A 15,132-nucleotide genomic window follows, 5' to 3' on the forward strand; every position below is an offset into this window, starting at 1 on the left:
CACCTTTATTTTGGCTGCCAAATTGGAGATCAGGACAAGAGGTGGGCCCCACACATATGCTGCAACATTTGTGCAACAGATCTTCGCCAGTGGTTGAACAGGAAAAGGAAATCTGTGCCTTTTGCAGTGCCAATGATTTGGAGAGAGCCAACGGATCATACCAGCAATTGTTACTTCTGCATGGTGCCTCCAGTTGGGAAAGGTGTGTCAAAAAAGAAAAAGTGGACTGTGCATTATCCAAACATTCCATCAGCTATACGCCCAGTACCCCACGGAGAAGGACTACCGGTTCCTGATGCACCAGAATCATTCTCACTTGAGTCAGACGAGGAAGAGGAAGAGGGTGAAACTTCTGGTCCTGAACCATCAACGTCACAGGACCCACATTTTCTCCCATCCTCCTCCTCTGAACCACACCTCATAACACAAGGTGAACTGAATGACCTTGCTAGGGATTTGGAACTACTCAAGGGTAAGGCAGAGCTGTTGGGCTCCAGACTACAGCAGTGGAATCTCCTGGCAGGCTCTCAGGGCAAATGGAGCCAATCAATGCTTTCAGACTATTGCTGGACAGTGACAAGAGATGCTCCATTTAGTGAATACAAGAGACAAGCCAAGAAGTGCCAAGTAGACACTGAATAGGACTAAACTATGCACATAATAGTTTTTTTGCCTTTTGTTTCACAATAAATTTTATTTATATAACCCTTTTGCTGATTTTTAAAGTGTTACATAAACAGGACAGGTGAAATATTATCATGTAAAGCAACCATAAACACATGAAAAGACCTAGGTTTACAATTTATGATTAAAACTCTACTATCTACACAATATACATAGACATAAAATGTAAAAACTTAAATATCTTAAACAGTAGCCAATCAGTCTTTTTAATTGTCATATTTGAGTTCAGCACATCAAAATAAATAACAAATAGCACATTTTATCTCTGAAGCAGACGACTTCTCAAAAATTGTAGACCAGTGTTTTCAAACTTTGCACTTGTAAATGTCTCTGGTACTGAATTGGAGGTATGGAATTATTGGCGAGGAACTGAATCAGGGTTGCCTATAGTTTTGTAGTTCAAGATTTAGATGGTTTACTAGTGTGTCCATCTGCTGGTACAAGGTGTGATTTCCCAAAAGAAGAGATATCGTGTTTAAGCCCATACTCCATTTGATGTCTGCCAAAAGGCAAAGATAACAAGGAAATGTTGCTGTCTAATGTGTCTGCTGGTTGTGTAACCAGGCAGTGCATGACTTATGCCATGCTGCCTCACAGTAGAATCTCTTAGAGCAGTTCAGTGTCCAAGTGTTCTCTTGCTTGAACTTTGGAGATTTGCTATGTCATTCTCCTGTTATTTTTCTATGTTGTTACTTTCATTTTCTGTTTAGTCTCTAGAAATTTCCTTGAATCCTCCATTGTGAGGGCCCAAGCATTTAAGAAAAGCAAAGCGAAACACAGCTGTTTGTGTGGAGTGGGGGGCTGGCAGGCAGGTAGGGTGACCAGACAGCAAGTGTGAAAAATCGGGACTTTTAGGGGGGTGGGGTAATAGGAGCCTATATAAGAAAAAGACCCCAAAATTGGGACTGGTCCTATAAAATCGGGACATCTGGTCACCCTACAGACAGGGAGGGAGGAGATGTGATACCTGGACACACTGGGACAGCAAGTCTGCTTTTCAGCTTGCATCTTGTTCAGTAGGTTTTTTTTATTAAATGCTGCAGCTGACTCTGAATTGTTTCCCAGTGGCAAAGCAAGCTGATGAAATATGACACAAGGATGGGAAAAGACTTGGCAGAGGGCCTTGATGCACAAATAGCCCACTACCTTCTGAAGTATGCTTAGAGCCAGGCAAACAGAAAACAAAATATTACAGGCTGCTTTCAGAATTGCTGCAGAATTTCCCCTCAAGATCTGTCTTTTGTTTCCTTGTTCTTTTCACCTTGGTGCAATGGTTTTATTGCTTGTGTGCTGCACACTTGGGATCAGACATTTTAGGATGTCTGGAGATTTATCTCTGTTTGTGGATGGAGAGGAGGAAGAGCTGTGTGCAGTGATACCATGTCTGGCTACAGTAATATCTTTAACCTTGTGTCAGGTTAATGTGGGGAAGAAATTTCATTGAAGACTGATGTCTAGATCATGGTGGTAACTGGTTGAGTGAACAGTAACCTTTTGGCATAGCTCCAGCGTGAGTTATGTAGATCTTGTTCAGTGTATAAGCAACAGGCATCCGATGATGTAAAACCAAGCATTTGTCTTCATTTATTAGCTAATGTGACATGCACCCTTCCTGTAGCATTTGACTGAGCTGCCTGTTCTAAATATAGTCCTATCTTTCCTAAGTAGAAAATGCCTAGAGTGGAGTAATGGCTTATAGTGTAAAATGCATTGATTGTGTATCAATAGCCACCATGCAAGATTTTCATTATGATCAGAGTCTGATCTGTGCTAGGTAAAGCCCAACAGTAATTAAAAAAAAAAAAAAAATCCTTAACCTGTTTGACTGCCTAAAACTACCTATTATGTCCTGCAGGACATTGCTCCAGTGTCACCTGATGCATTGGGTACATTCTCCATGACTTAAACATGATGCAAGTTAATGCAACCATGATTGTGGCTAACATGTATTTAAACCTAAGCTCTCTATCCCCTCTTCCCCCAGTCCTGATAGCTTCTATAGACATACTTAATTTTCGTGTAAGATACTTACTCCTTTTGTCTTAAGCAGTTAGCTAGTATTGGGGGCGGGGGGGGGGCGGTTGCTGTGTCTAGTGGGCTGTTTCCATTATGAGGGGAGATTGCAACCCTGTTTATTTAAAAAGAGCATCAAAACAGCCATACTGAGTCAGACCAATAGTCCATCTAGCCCAATTGTTCTATCTTCCATCAGTGGCCAGTATCAGGTGCTTCTGGCAGTTGGAGGTTTAGGGACACCCAGAGCATGGGGTTGTGTCTCTGACCATTTTGGCTAATAGCCATTGATGAAGTTATCTTCCATGAACTTTGGTAATTTTTCTTTGAACCCAGCTGTACTTTAGGCCTTCAAATGTTCCATGACAAAGAGTTCCACAAATTGGTTGTGCATTATGTGAAGAAGTACTTCCATTTGTTTGTTTGAAACCTGCTGTCTATTAACGTCGTTGTGTGACCCCTAGTTCTTGTGTTGTGCAAAGGGGTAAATAACAATTTATCATTTACTTTCTCTACACCATTCATGATTTTACAGACCTCTATCAATCTCTTAGTCATCTCCTTTCTAAGGTGAATGATTCCGGCCTTTTTCGGCTCTGTCTACACTATCTCTTAGTTTGGTATAACTGTGTTGCTCAGGGATGTGAATAAGCCACTGCCTTGAGTGACCTTAGCACGGATGTGGACAGTGCTATGTTGGCGCTTGTTGGGAGTGAATTAATTAAGTTGATAGAACAGCTCTCTGTCAGCTTAGAGCAGGTGCAGCTGTGCCACTGTAAGCTCTCTGATGTAGTCATAGCCTCAATCTCTCTTCCTATAGAAGCCGTTCCATACTCCTGATCATTTGTTGGCCTTTTTTGCACCTTTGTCAGTTCTAATATACCCTTTTTTTTTTTTTTTTTGGTGATGAATGTACACAAACTCCTGTTTCCTTGAACGCATCAGAAATCAAACAGGAGGCAGTTTCTTTGCTTGCTGCTCCTAACCTCTCTTCAGTCACTCTACCCAAAAAGCCTTCTTTGCTTTCTGTCAGGGTCATGCTGCAAGTGCTTCTCTTTCTATCTCTTTGGCTTTCTGACAAGCTTCTCTTTACCTGTTCTCTGGGTGCTTTTGCTTACAGACCCACACATTCTACATCAAACAATATCCAGCCCCCATGCATTTGCATTTTGCTCCCAGTGAAACCTCTCTACTTGTATAGGTCAGCTTCTGACAGGCCTTGTACATGGCCTGTTTTTTTTTTGAGTGGTTGCTCGTATGGACTTGTTTATTTTAATCTAAAGAGGAGCTTAACTGCTTCTTACCTGTATCCTGAATGAAGGGCAGCCGTTACGCCCAGTATTTTCAATAAAGCTTCACCCAGCCTCCATTGCAACAGTACCTTTTACCCACTGAAAACTCTCACAGTGTGCCCGCAAGCTTTTATCTCTGTTTTAGATGGGTAAACTGAGAGCTTAAGTGGCTTGCCTGAAGCTCACATAGTGAGTTAATAGTGTAGCCTGGAATTGAAGCTAGGAGTTCGGAATCCTCATCCCATCCTATGTCCTTTCTTTTGAAATTGCTGGTCAAATGACTTAATTTCTAAAGTATTTGCTATGGCTCTAGAGGCCATAACATTGAATGGTGCTCCAACATGTATGTACTGCTACCGGCTTCTACCATCATCTGATCTGTTGCATCTTAAGTACACTCTGTCTGTCTGAAATAGATTATAAGTAGCGTGGAGCTGGGACTGCATTCAGGACTGAGTATGCTGTCAGCAGTAAATAAATAGGCTCCTTGATTGGAATTCCTGCCATTCTGTGTATAACCATGTATCTTGAAGGCAGCGGGGCCTGTATCATAGCGATCCAGCAATTAAGTAATCACGCATGTGTTTTTTGTGCTTCATCCATTCCACACAGCCAGAGGATCAGAAGACCTTGTGCAGGCGAGTCTCATCTTATGCGCATTTAACATGCGCGAATTCAGCTTTGCGCAGTCGGCAAAAACAAAAGGAGAAAAATAACAATTTAAATATTGTACCTGTAGTGCGAGCGATTCTGCCTCTATTACACTCCATGTCATTTTGACTATGCATGATTTTTGCTTTACATGCTGACAGTGGAGCATAACCCTAGCGTAAGATGAGACTTGCCTGTACTCCAGAATTAACCAACGGAACTAATGCTCTTGAATTTTTTTGTTTACCTTTAAGAGATGGGAGTATATAAGCCCTTGAGAGTGACCTGATTCAGCTGGTCTGTACTTAAGACTGCATTCTGTTTTGCTTTCCAGGAACCTACAAGCAGCCATTGGAGCCTACTATGACTTTGAGAGTCCGAACATCAATGTGCCCTCCATGTCCTTTGTTGAAGATGTTACCATAGGAGAAGGGGAGTCAATCCCTCCTGATACACAGTTTACGAAAACATGGAGGATACAAAACACAGGTAAATGGGGGTAAATCTTTCCTTTTTCATTGAACTGAGCTGGAAACTTGATTGAAACAAAGATCCACTTGTTTAAAATGATCTTTTGTTCCGCAGTAATGAAGTTATTTCATATTGAGGTGTTAATGAAGGGGGAGGCTTTCAAAAACACAAGGGGCAGCTATGTGCCCAAATACTATTGAAAGTCAGTGGTAGTTAGGTGCCTGCCTTTTTGGTGCCTTTGAAAATGTTCACCTTTTTGGACACTGACGTTTGGGCAAAAGGTAAGCATGTTACGTTGACAAATGGGGAGCTGTAATTTGTCTTAGCTTCCTTGAGGAGTTAAGGTAGATTAGTCTGGAGACCATGTAATGCCAAGGCCTTTATATAGGTTAGAAAGAAAAGAAAGCAAACGTGATGTGATATCTGCTTCCCAGCCCCTTCCTCTTTTCCCTTCCTCGATGCCTTTCCCAGGAGGATTCTTTTGTGTTGGAGGTAACATGATGAGATAGAGCCAGATGGCGGTCTATATGGGTTTAGAAGGACCTTACAACCTCTTTTTTTTCAGTCCCAGGCTCAATCACTTCAGCAGTTTCCATCCCTCTGAACTGGGTTGATGTTTTCTGTTCCCTTCGTTAGTACAGTAGTTTATGGGGTGTATTTACTTGGAGCTCTGTGTAAGAACAGTAGCCTGGTAGCACCATTGTATTTATGGGGATGTTTGTTTTCCTGTTCAGGCCTTCTGTTTTGACTGTTGGATATCCTGAACATTTCAAACTCGGAAGACAAGGAATTTGTGATGCAAATTCTCAGTCTGAAAGAAAAACCATGTGACCTAGAAGTGGTCCTAAAATTGTTCATTTGTTTCTGTTAATGGAATTCTTTATTCTTCTAGTTCTTCTTCTATCCCTATGCTGTATACTTCACTTACGAAGGGATATTTAGTTGGGATGATAGTTGTATTGGAGCAACTCTCTAGGAACAGGTTTAGCCTTACTATACTTAATAGAGTGGATGGTACTCTGGAGCCAGACTGTACACCACTGAAATCAGTAGCTTTGCCACAGACTCCAGTTGGATCATGATTAGCCCTGGGGACAGTGTTATCCAAAATTCTATTTCAGACAGATTCATGTGACCAGCTACGGTGTTCAGTCATCTTTTGAGTTCCTGTCTCTTACTACAGAATTTGCCAAGTAAAGATGAAATCCAAAGGAAGTTCTTTTCTTAGGTATGCATTCAGTACAGGATTTCTTATTTTCAATCTTTTCTCTCACTTAAGAAAGGCTCTTCTAATCAGATTCTCTTCCAGCAAGAGGATGGAAACAGTTTACCTTTAAAAAGGGATATTTTTCAGTAAATTAACTCAGCTCATTTAAAATTAAATAAAACAATTCTCAACTCCTTGAAACTCAAGAGCAGCCAGTATGTTAGAAAAGCATTTCATGTGGTTTTTTTTGTGTGGTCTGTACTCTGTCCCTTCGGTTAAATGTGGGACACTTTATAGAACCCATGAGAGAGTCAAGAAATCAGTGGAGTTGATTCAACTCTGAGAAGAGATGGTGTAAGCGCAGACTAAATTACTCTCATTTCAAGGCTGTGACAGTTGCAATTCTATTAATACTGTGTGAATTGTGTGAAATTAGGAACAGAGTAATCTTGTGGCAGTTTTTAGAGGAGAAGATGTGATGCAAGTTTGTGGAGACAACATTCCAACATGAGGTGAGCCAAAACAGTCATCTCTGTGTGAGCCTGAAGTGAGGCCAGGCAAAATAAACTCTTAGCGCTTATCTACTGGGATGTAATTAAGGGAGGAAAATGAGAGCTGTGGATTCAAAGGGAGATAATACTTTGTCCTCGAGTGCTGCAATGACAGGCTGTCATATGAGTAGTTAACCTGTGTATCTGAATTTAATTGTCATGCTTTTGCTGCTTCTGTGCAGAATGATAGCATAACAAGCAAATTACAGCTGTGTTAAAAATCATAAATGACTCTTCTTGCGACAGAACTTGGAGCACTGTATAAGTAATAAGCTAAGCATTATAAAACAAACGTTTTTAAAACCCATCATCCTAAAAACTTAGATTTAGATACAGGACATTAGGGCAAGAAGTGAGGTAAAGATAAACTCAACACTTTGTAAGCTGGCGATCCTATGAAAAAACACCTATTGCAGAGAGAGGGTTTAGGTGTCATATTGGACTTTCCGGTGTGTATGTGGTGACTGGGTAAAATGTAAAGGTGACTGTTGAGCACTTTATTTCTAATGTGCAAAACTATTTGGCAGATCTGTACGTTTACTATGTATATAATGTATGGACAGTTAGTGTCAAATATGAGACATTCTTGACAGCGATGTGGGATAGATCCAGGGGGAACAAGTTTTTCACCTTAGCAACCCCCACGGAAAAGGCACTATAATCTTCTCAGCAGTTGAGGTGGAGTTTCCTAAAAGTCCAGATCCTGTCTAAGCTTCAGAACCTTTCAGGATGAGGCTGGAAAATACTAGCTCCAAATGAAATTCCCATAGGTGAGATCTACTGTTGACTGACAGACGTGTTTCTAGTAACTAAAAACCCTTTGCTTCCCCGTCCTTATCTTTTTTCCCCCTTGTTTTTATGGTTAAGTCATAAAATCTCTCCCACAAATGACAGATGTGCCTTCTTGAAAATGTGGATTTTCATTTTTTTTTAAATTCTAGATTAATTGTTAGATGCAGTGAATTTTATGTTGTCTTTAAAATTTGTTTCCATTCCTAAAGTTCTTGGGTCTTGTAGAATGTGGGTAGGGAGTTGAAGGAAACAGTTTCAACTTAAAATTCCTTGGTTTTTGTGGCTTCCTGTGAAAACCAAACTTTGTTTTGGCTTCCACCAGGGCTAAAACATTACCTTCTTTTGTACATTTTGGCTATAACAATACTTGGCCTTATCCAGACTAGACTGTTACAACTTGGCTTAGCTTCAGTCTGGGTTAACTACTGTTTTTGTGGTGGTGGTGTTACTGTGCAGATTAGGCCAGTGTCTTACATTTAAAAAATATTTTAATTAATATTTAATATCCAAGGACTGGAATGTTCAGGATTAGATCTTGCTAGGTAGATGAAGTGAAGCCAAGTTTCTTAATGATCCTGCAGCAACCCTTTATTAAATGACTTCAGTTCTAAAACATGAGAAAAACATAGCGAGGCATCGCTTTGAGGGATTTGGTGTGGCAGAGCTGCATTCTGTCTGATGCAGAGAGCAGAGTTGTTGTGTACTCAGTTGGTTGAACAGGTCAATTAGAGTTCTGTAAGCATGTAGTTCTGTTTATGAATAAACTGGTTTCAGGCAAGGGCTTTTTGCCTGTTATCAAAAACCAAGGTCCAGTCATCCTGCAGTGTGATAGTCTTTTTGCAGGCTAGCCGATCTTCTATAATAGCACTAAAGAATCACCCCGATTCAACAGACTTACTTTCATCTCCCAGTCTACCTCTAACTGCTGCAAGCTCCTTTGGACAGCTACTGCAATCTGTCATCTCCTGAGAAATGCATGTACTGAAATAGAATGACACAATCATCATTTTGTTTTAATAGTGCATATCAGCTATAGCACTCGAAGCACATGGCAAACTTAAAGCCATTAAAACTGATTAAAAATCACATTGCCAGGGTGCACACCCTTTCACACAAAAGTTGTCACACTCCATAACTCCCACACATCACAACATAAGGCCTGCTAACCACTCAGATCTTCCTTTCCCAAGGGTCCCCAACCTTCGTGCTGTTCTTTACTATAGCTGGGTCCAAAGATAGCTGCCCTGATCCCATTCCAACTATCCTGCACTGATACTTCCTCAGTTGGTTTTCTCTCTAGATCCAAACCCCATAAATCTTGATTCACTGCCATGTCTCACTGCAGTACCTCCAGAGAATAGTCGACTTTATGGAAAAGTCTATCTCAAAGAATGCTCCTACAAGGTGTCCCTTGGTCACTAATACCTATCCAGAGTTGCCATCTCAGCACAGGCTTGCAGTAATCATATATATCTGTCCAAGTTTCTCTGCAGCCCATGGACTTCGCTAAACTGCTCCCATTAACTTAAAGCAGGCAGAATGCAATCCCTACAGCTCAAAGACCAAATTTCTCATTCCAGCTCATATCACATTTTCAGGGCAAGAGAGTATCCAAATGCCATGTTGACACTGATCTTCACACAACCACTGGAGCCATACTCTATAACTTTTTCAAAGCCATTCTCCACAGTTTTTCCATTTCACCAGCCCCTCCTCTTTTGCCATTGCATGAAACTGCTGCATCTGCCCTCAAATGAGCTGTTGCATGTGCACCAAATACCACTTTGCGCCATGCCTTCATAGTATACAACATCAGCCCCTATAACGTCAATCTATACTTGGATCTCAGAATACGCTGTCTGAGTTCAGCCACACCATCATGGAGCTGGGAGGGGCTCACTGCAGGAAGGAGATATAAAACAATATAAAAGATGTTATTTCTAGTTGGCAAGTTTACAAACGGAGAGCACAAAAGCATTTGCCCTTCCCAAGACTGCCAACAAACTGAAAAAGGAACATGACACCCTGGAGGAAAATGTCTTGTTAAAATATTTTCAATTATGAGACTGGGGGGAGGAGGGACGAAACCAAAACAATTAAGATGGAAAAACTAGCTGGTTATCTTCACTGAGTGCTACATGTGTCCCCAGCATGGCTAAAATGCAACTGAATGTGTCATCACAAAGTCTCGCTCAGATATGTTGATTATTGTTGGACTTTGTTAAACCACGGCTCTGGGTTTCTCAGTTTTTAAAGGACTTGTGAATATTCTACAGATCTTTCCTTTCAGTTGGTCACGTGCTGGAACAGTTATGTTTTGTATGAAAATCTTTCTCTCCCCTTGCTGTTGTATGAGAACTAGAAAATTTGACTAAGTTGGTATCTGTTAGCCACCTTGAAATCTCCTTGACTGTTCAACAGAGCAGTGTAACCAATTTAATAAAATGTTTATCTACTCGAGCAGCACTTGCCAGAAAAGAAGCCGATGCAAAGTTGCTACAATTGCATTGTCACTGACACTTTAATACCTTTTTCTGCTCAATCAGGGACAGAGGCATGGCCCCCAGGGGTTTGTCTTAAGTATGTCGGGGGAGACCAGTTTGGCCATGTAAACATGGTGATGGTCAGGTCGCTAGAGCCACAGGAGATTGCAGATGTCAGCGTTCAGATGTGCAGCCCCAGCACAGCGGGAATGTATCAGGGACAGTGGCGCATGTGCACTGCTACAGGACTCTATTATGGAGGTAAGTTATTCCTCTCTTTGCAGTTCTCTCTTGTTTGTAATGCTCCCAAAGCATACAAGGTAGGAGCCTTCATCCTTGTATTGCTGTTGGCCAAATACTTGCTGGTATCCCAGTCACCCTCCTAATATCCAAATGGTAATCTAGAGGTACTGTAACTTTTATTCCTGTGTGTGTTAATGGAATAGCTGCCAATACAGCACCTCCCTCTGGCAAGGTGTGAGGAGTACTGGGCATGTTATTGTGATAGTCCTTGGTATATGTCCTGTGATAAGTGCTGTCTTCAGCATCCCAGAAGGCCAGTGTGTCCAGTATGTTAATCCTGAAGTATATTCAGATTGCATTCCCCATGTTTGTACCAGGAATAGCAAGATGTAGATCTGTCAGATCCAAGAAACTAAACATAGAGAATGAAATGGTTAAGAACAATGAGTTGATCTAGATTATTCCCTTTGGGCCAGTGCTGGACTGTGCTTTATACTTGATCCTTCAGGTTTTTTCCAATTCAGTTTTAAGAGTGGAACAAAAGAGTTTTCACCAGTTTTCATGGAAGACTATTTTACAGTGTAATTGACCGTATCAGGAATTTTTTTGCTCAAGTGAGAGCTGTTCAGTGCTTGGCACTTTTGAAAACCATGCAGCTTAGCGGGGCACTTAAATATGGACTTTGAAATCTAAGGGTTTATCTATACTAGGAAGTTGTGCTGATTTTACTCTACTGGTAAATTAAAGTTGCTCAAATCCTGCCCTCCTTCCCCCAGTTTGGGTGCAGTTATAATAGCATAGAAATATTTTATGCTGCATGGCTATTCCCATGGCTGTTCCCAACTATACTGATTCAAAATTATCTGGACACGCTGGAGAAATGATCTGAAGTAAATGAGGTGAAATTCAATAAGGACAAATGCAAAGTATTCCATTTAGGAAGGAACAATCAGGTGCACACGTACAGAATGGGAAATGACTGCCTAGGAAGAAGTATTGTGGAAAGGGATCTGGAGTTCCTGGTGAGTCAACAGTGTAACCCTGTTGGAAAAAAAGCAAACATCATTCTGGGATGTATTAGCCAGAGTGTTTAAGCAAGACATGAGAAGTAATTCTTCTGCTCTACTCTGTGCTGATTAAGGAGTATTGTGTCCCGTTCTGAGCACCATATTTCAGGAAGGATGTGGACAAATTGGAGAGAGTCCAGAGATGAGCAACAAAAAATATTAAAGATCTAGAAAACATGACCTACCATGAGGGAAGATTGAAAAAATGGGATTTGTTTAATCTGGAAAAGAGAAGGCTGAGGGGGAACATAACAGGTTTCAAATATGTAAAAGGTTGTTAGAAGGAGGAGGGAGAAAAATTGTTTTTCCTAACCTCTGAAGATAGGACAAGTAAGGGTTTAAATTGCAGTAAGGGCGGTTTAGGTTGGATATTAGGAAAAACTTCTTAACTGTCAGGGTGGTTAAGCACTGGAATAAACTGCCTAAGGAGGTTGTGGAATCTCCATCACTGGAGATTTTTTAAGAGCAGGTTAGACAAATGCCTGTCGGGGTGGTCTAGATAATACTTAGTCCTGCCATGAGTGCAGGGGACTGGACTAGATGATCTCTCGAGGTCCATTCCAGTTCTGTGATTCTGTGATTTAAGGCTGGGCTACATTGCAGATATACTGGCAAAACTTAAGTTGGTAAAAAAATAAATAAATGGGGGGGGGGGGGGAAAATAATACCCTTAACCAAAATAGTTAGCCCAGTAAAACCTAAATGTAAACCAGCCCTAACCTCATGCACCTAGTTTTGAAAAACGTGTCCTGTATTTGGAAAGTACCTAAAATAGTTTGGGCCCCACCTAAATAATAAATAACTCACTGTCCTCTTCTGCAGGGCACTTCACTCTTTTGAGATTTGCACCAAACATTCACTGATACTAACGGCTAGCGAGAACATTGCAAAAAAGATTCTCATGATTTTTTTTTTTAAGTTTTTTTTTGACAGTTTGAGTTCACTAAATGCATGGAGTCAAATGAGGAATATTAGCACCATGGGACAAAATAATTATCCTCTTCAAAAAGTACATGCTTATTGAGAACTGTCAGCAGATCTGAGCTTCCTTTGAAGGGGATGTAATTTATACCTGAAATGAGAGGACAGCTTTCTCTTCTGCTTTTATTTCAGTTCAGGATGTCTGCATAACTGCAGTTGTCTTTGTTGTTGCAGAGCTATGAAAGAGCATGTGATTTTTATTTTTAAAGGTCATTAGAAGTATAGTGTAGGGTAAAGGTTATAAATCTTCTTTGTTTGCTTTTTTCATATACAGCTCTTTCTGATATTTACATTCCTCAGAAACATAAGTGGTGTCATATCAAATCAGATCCATAAAGAGTGAGAGCTTGCTTCCGAGGAAGATCCCTCCCCATAATTTATAGCTAGTTCAATATTGTACACAGTGTGTGGAATTCTTTCCTGATCCCTGTGCATGATGAGATGGTGCTCTGAAGCATGGTTTGATTACCCCTATTTTAGCTGGGATAACTACAGATGATAATGATCATAAAATTACTAATGCTTGGAATGTGGGAGTAATTTTATTTGTAGAAGCATTCTTTTGTCTTTTGTTTCTCCAACTATGGGGCATCTAGAGAGGAAATTTGCTTTCCTGTGATCTTCTGCATATACCATATTTTTTAGATCCCTACTCATGTATTAGTTTCTTCCCTGTTAGAATTTTGAAATGATATGGTGCTTTAATTCCCTTTCTTAAATGGTGGAAATGGAACTGGCTATTACCAGTAGGTATCCTTCCAGATATGTGCAGCATACCTAATTTTGATTAGCTCTGAATGTGTGTGCATTGGGAGGATAATTTTGCCATCCCTCAGTTTCCCTCCCTCCCTAAACCCACCCCCAAATTATTAAAACAATCACTCCTCCCCCAAGAGGACTGGAAGTGGCTTCCTCTGGAATGCAGTGCTTCTTAAGAGCATTAATCAGAGGTGTGTTTTGAAAATAACACACAGTGCTTCTCCTGGGACTAAATGTGCTACTTCCACAGCTCTCCCTGCCCCTCAGGATCTAGGGAGCTCTAAATTTGAATTCAGATGATCCTAAACCACTGGGCTGGCATTGAGTTTCTGAATTTTTTGGCTATCTAACTTGCAAGTCATATGCCTGAGACTCTTAACCCATGAATGAAACTGTATTAATGCTAATACAAAGCCATAATAATTGCAAATAAATGGTGCCAGTTGGGTTGGGAAAGGCAATGAAAGCTGGAGTAATGGAAATTATGATTAGTTCTTCAAGTGCTTGTTCCTGTCAATTCCAGTCAGGTGCATGACAGCCAGAAGGTTTTTCCCCTAGCAGTATCCATCGGGTTAGTCCGGGCACCTCCTGGAGTGGCGCCATCATGATGCTCAATACAAGGCCCTTCCGACCTGCCACCCTCTCAGTTCCTTCTTACTGCCAGTGAGGATTAGCTGGAACTTCCCCTTGCTTGTCGTGACACGTGCATTTGGCAGCCTGTATGTAGTTAGTGTTAAGTAGTTGGTAGGTACTTGACTTAATTCTTAAATTTCCTTTGGAGGGGTTTCCCCTTCAGTGCTATCCCAGCACTAGGGCATCCCTTGGTCTTCTGGCTTCAAAGGCCCATCCTAGATCTGCAAGAGCTCAACAAGTTTATGAAGAAACTGAAGTTCCGCATGGCCTCTTTGGCCTCCATCATCCCTTCCTTGGATCAAGGGGACTGGTATTCCGCCCTTGACTTGACGGATGTGTATTTTCATATAGCAGTTACACCGTCCCACAGAAGGTACCTCAGGTTTGTGGTGAGAAGCAAACACTACCAGTTCACAGTCAGCGGTGCCTCGTGTGTTTACCAAATGCATGGCAGTCGTGGCTGTGTTCCTGTGCAGGCGTCAGACACAGGTGTTCTCGTACCTTGATGGCTGGCTGATCAAGGGCCACTCGAGGGCTCAAGCGGAGCCACAAGTAGACTTCATAAGACAGACATTGGATGAACTGGGCCTTATCCTGAACGTGGGGAAATCAACGCTCTCCCTTGTTCAGTGGATAGAGTTCATAGAGGCAGTGCTGGACTCGACACACACCAGGGCATACCTTCTGCAAGTGAGGTTGTGGCACTGGGCAGCATCATTTGAAGTCTCGGGCATTTTCCAACCACCACAGCAAGGAATTGCCTGACTTCTAGGACACGTGGCCTCTTGTACCTATGTGGTACAGCATGCCAGGCTCAGACTCAGGCCTCTCTAATAGAGGAACTGTTGTGTTAGGGAGCATTTATTTCATTAGCTGTTTCAGGTCAAACAGCTAAATTGTGAACTTGGCAGGTGGGTAAAGGAAATAATTTTTGGGCTACCTTGCGTATAATTTTCAGTCTACAGATGTCCACTAATGATGGGGGCATGTCAGAAAGTTTCAAGTCCAAACTTTGCTGTTCCTTTTCAAATAGGGAAGGGGAAAAAAGCCTTAAACATTACACGTTAATCATTCTGAATTGATGTGTCCTCTAATGCTGGGATAGGACTTGAGGAGTTGCCAGAGATTAACAGCAGATGGCACCACTTCACTACTTGTCAGACCTTTTTGCAGAAAGCTGCTGACCATGTTAGTATAACGGAGAGAAGACTCCTTAGTGGAAGTAATTGGATTTAGTCTACTTTCTTGTGCCTTTTCAGTATCCTATTTGATGTTTCATAAAGGATTTAAACATAGGTAGGATAT

At 41.3% G+C, this 15,132-nt stretch overlaps 1 protein-coding gene across 6 annotated transcripts in view; it reads left to right on the forward strand.

Annotated features, from left to right (window-relative positions):
* Positions 1–15,132, forward strand: part of ILRUN (inflammation and lipid regulator with UBA-like and NBR1-like domains) — a 57,766-nt gene that overhangs the window by 23,903 nt on the left and 18,731 nt on the right. For 5 of the 6 annotated variants that reach the window (XR_004000231.1, XR_004000232.1, XM_030561331.1 and 2 more), the window contains exons 2-3: positions 4,975–5,129; positions 10,208–10,405. Coding sequence is in view for 4 of the 6 variants with exons in the window: in XM_030561331.1 (XP_030417191.1) it covers positions 4,975–5,129; positions 10,208–10,405 (353 nt within the window). In the remaining 2 variants the exon portion in view is untranslated. The remainder of the gene's footprint in view (positions 1–4,974; positions 5,130–10,207; positions 10,406–15,132) is intronic. The other variant, XM_030561332.1, reaches the window with a different exon arrangement.

The sequence above is a fragment of the Gopherus evgoodei genome, chromosome 4 (genome assembly GCF_007399415.2).
Source record: "Gopherus evgoodei ecotype Sinaloan lineage chromosome 4, rGopEvg1_v1.p, whole genome shotgun sequence".
In the NCBI taxonomy this organism is placed as follows: domain Eukaryota; kingdom Metazoa; phylum Chordata; order Testudines; family Testudinidae; genus Gopherus; species Gopherus evgoodei.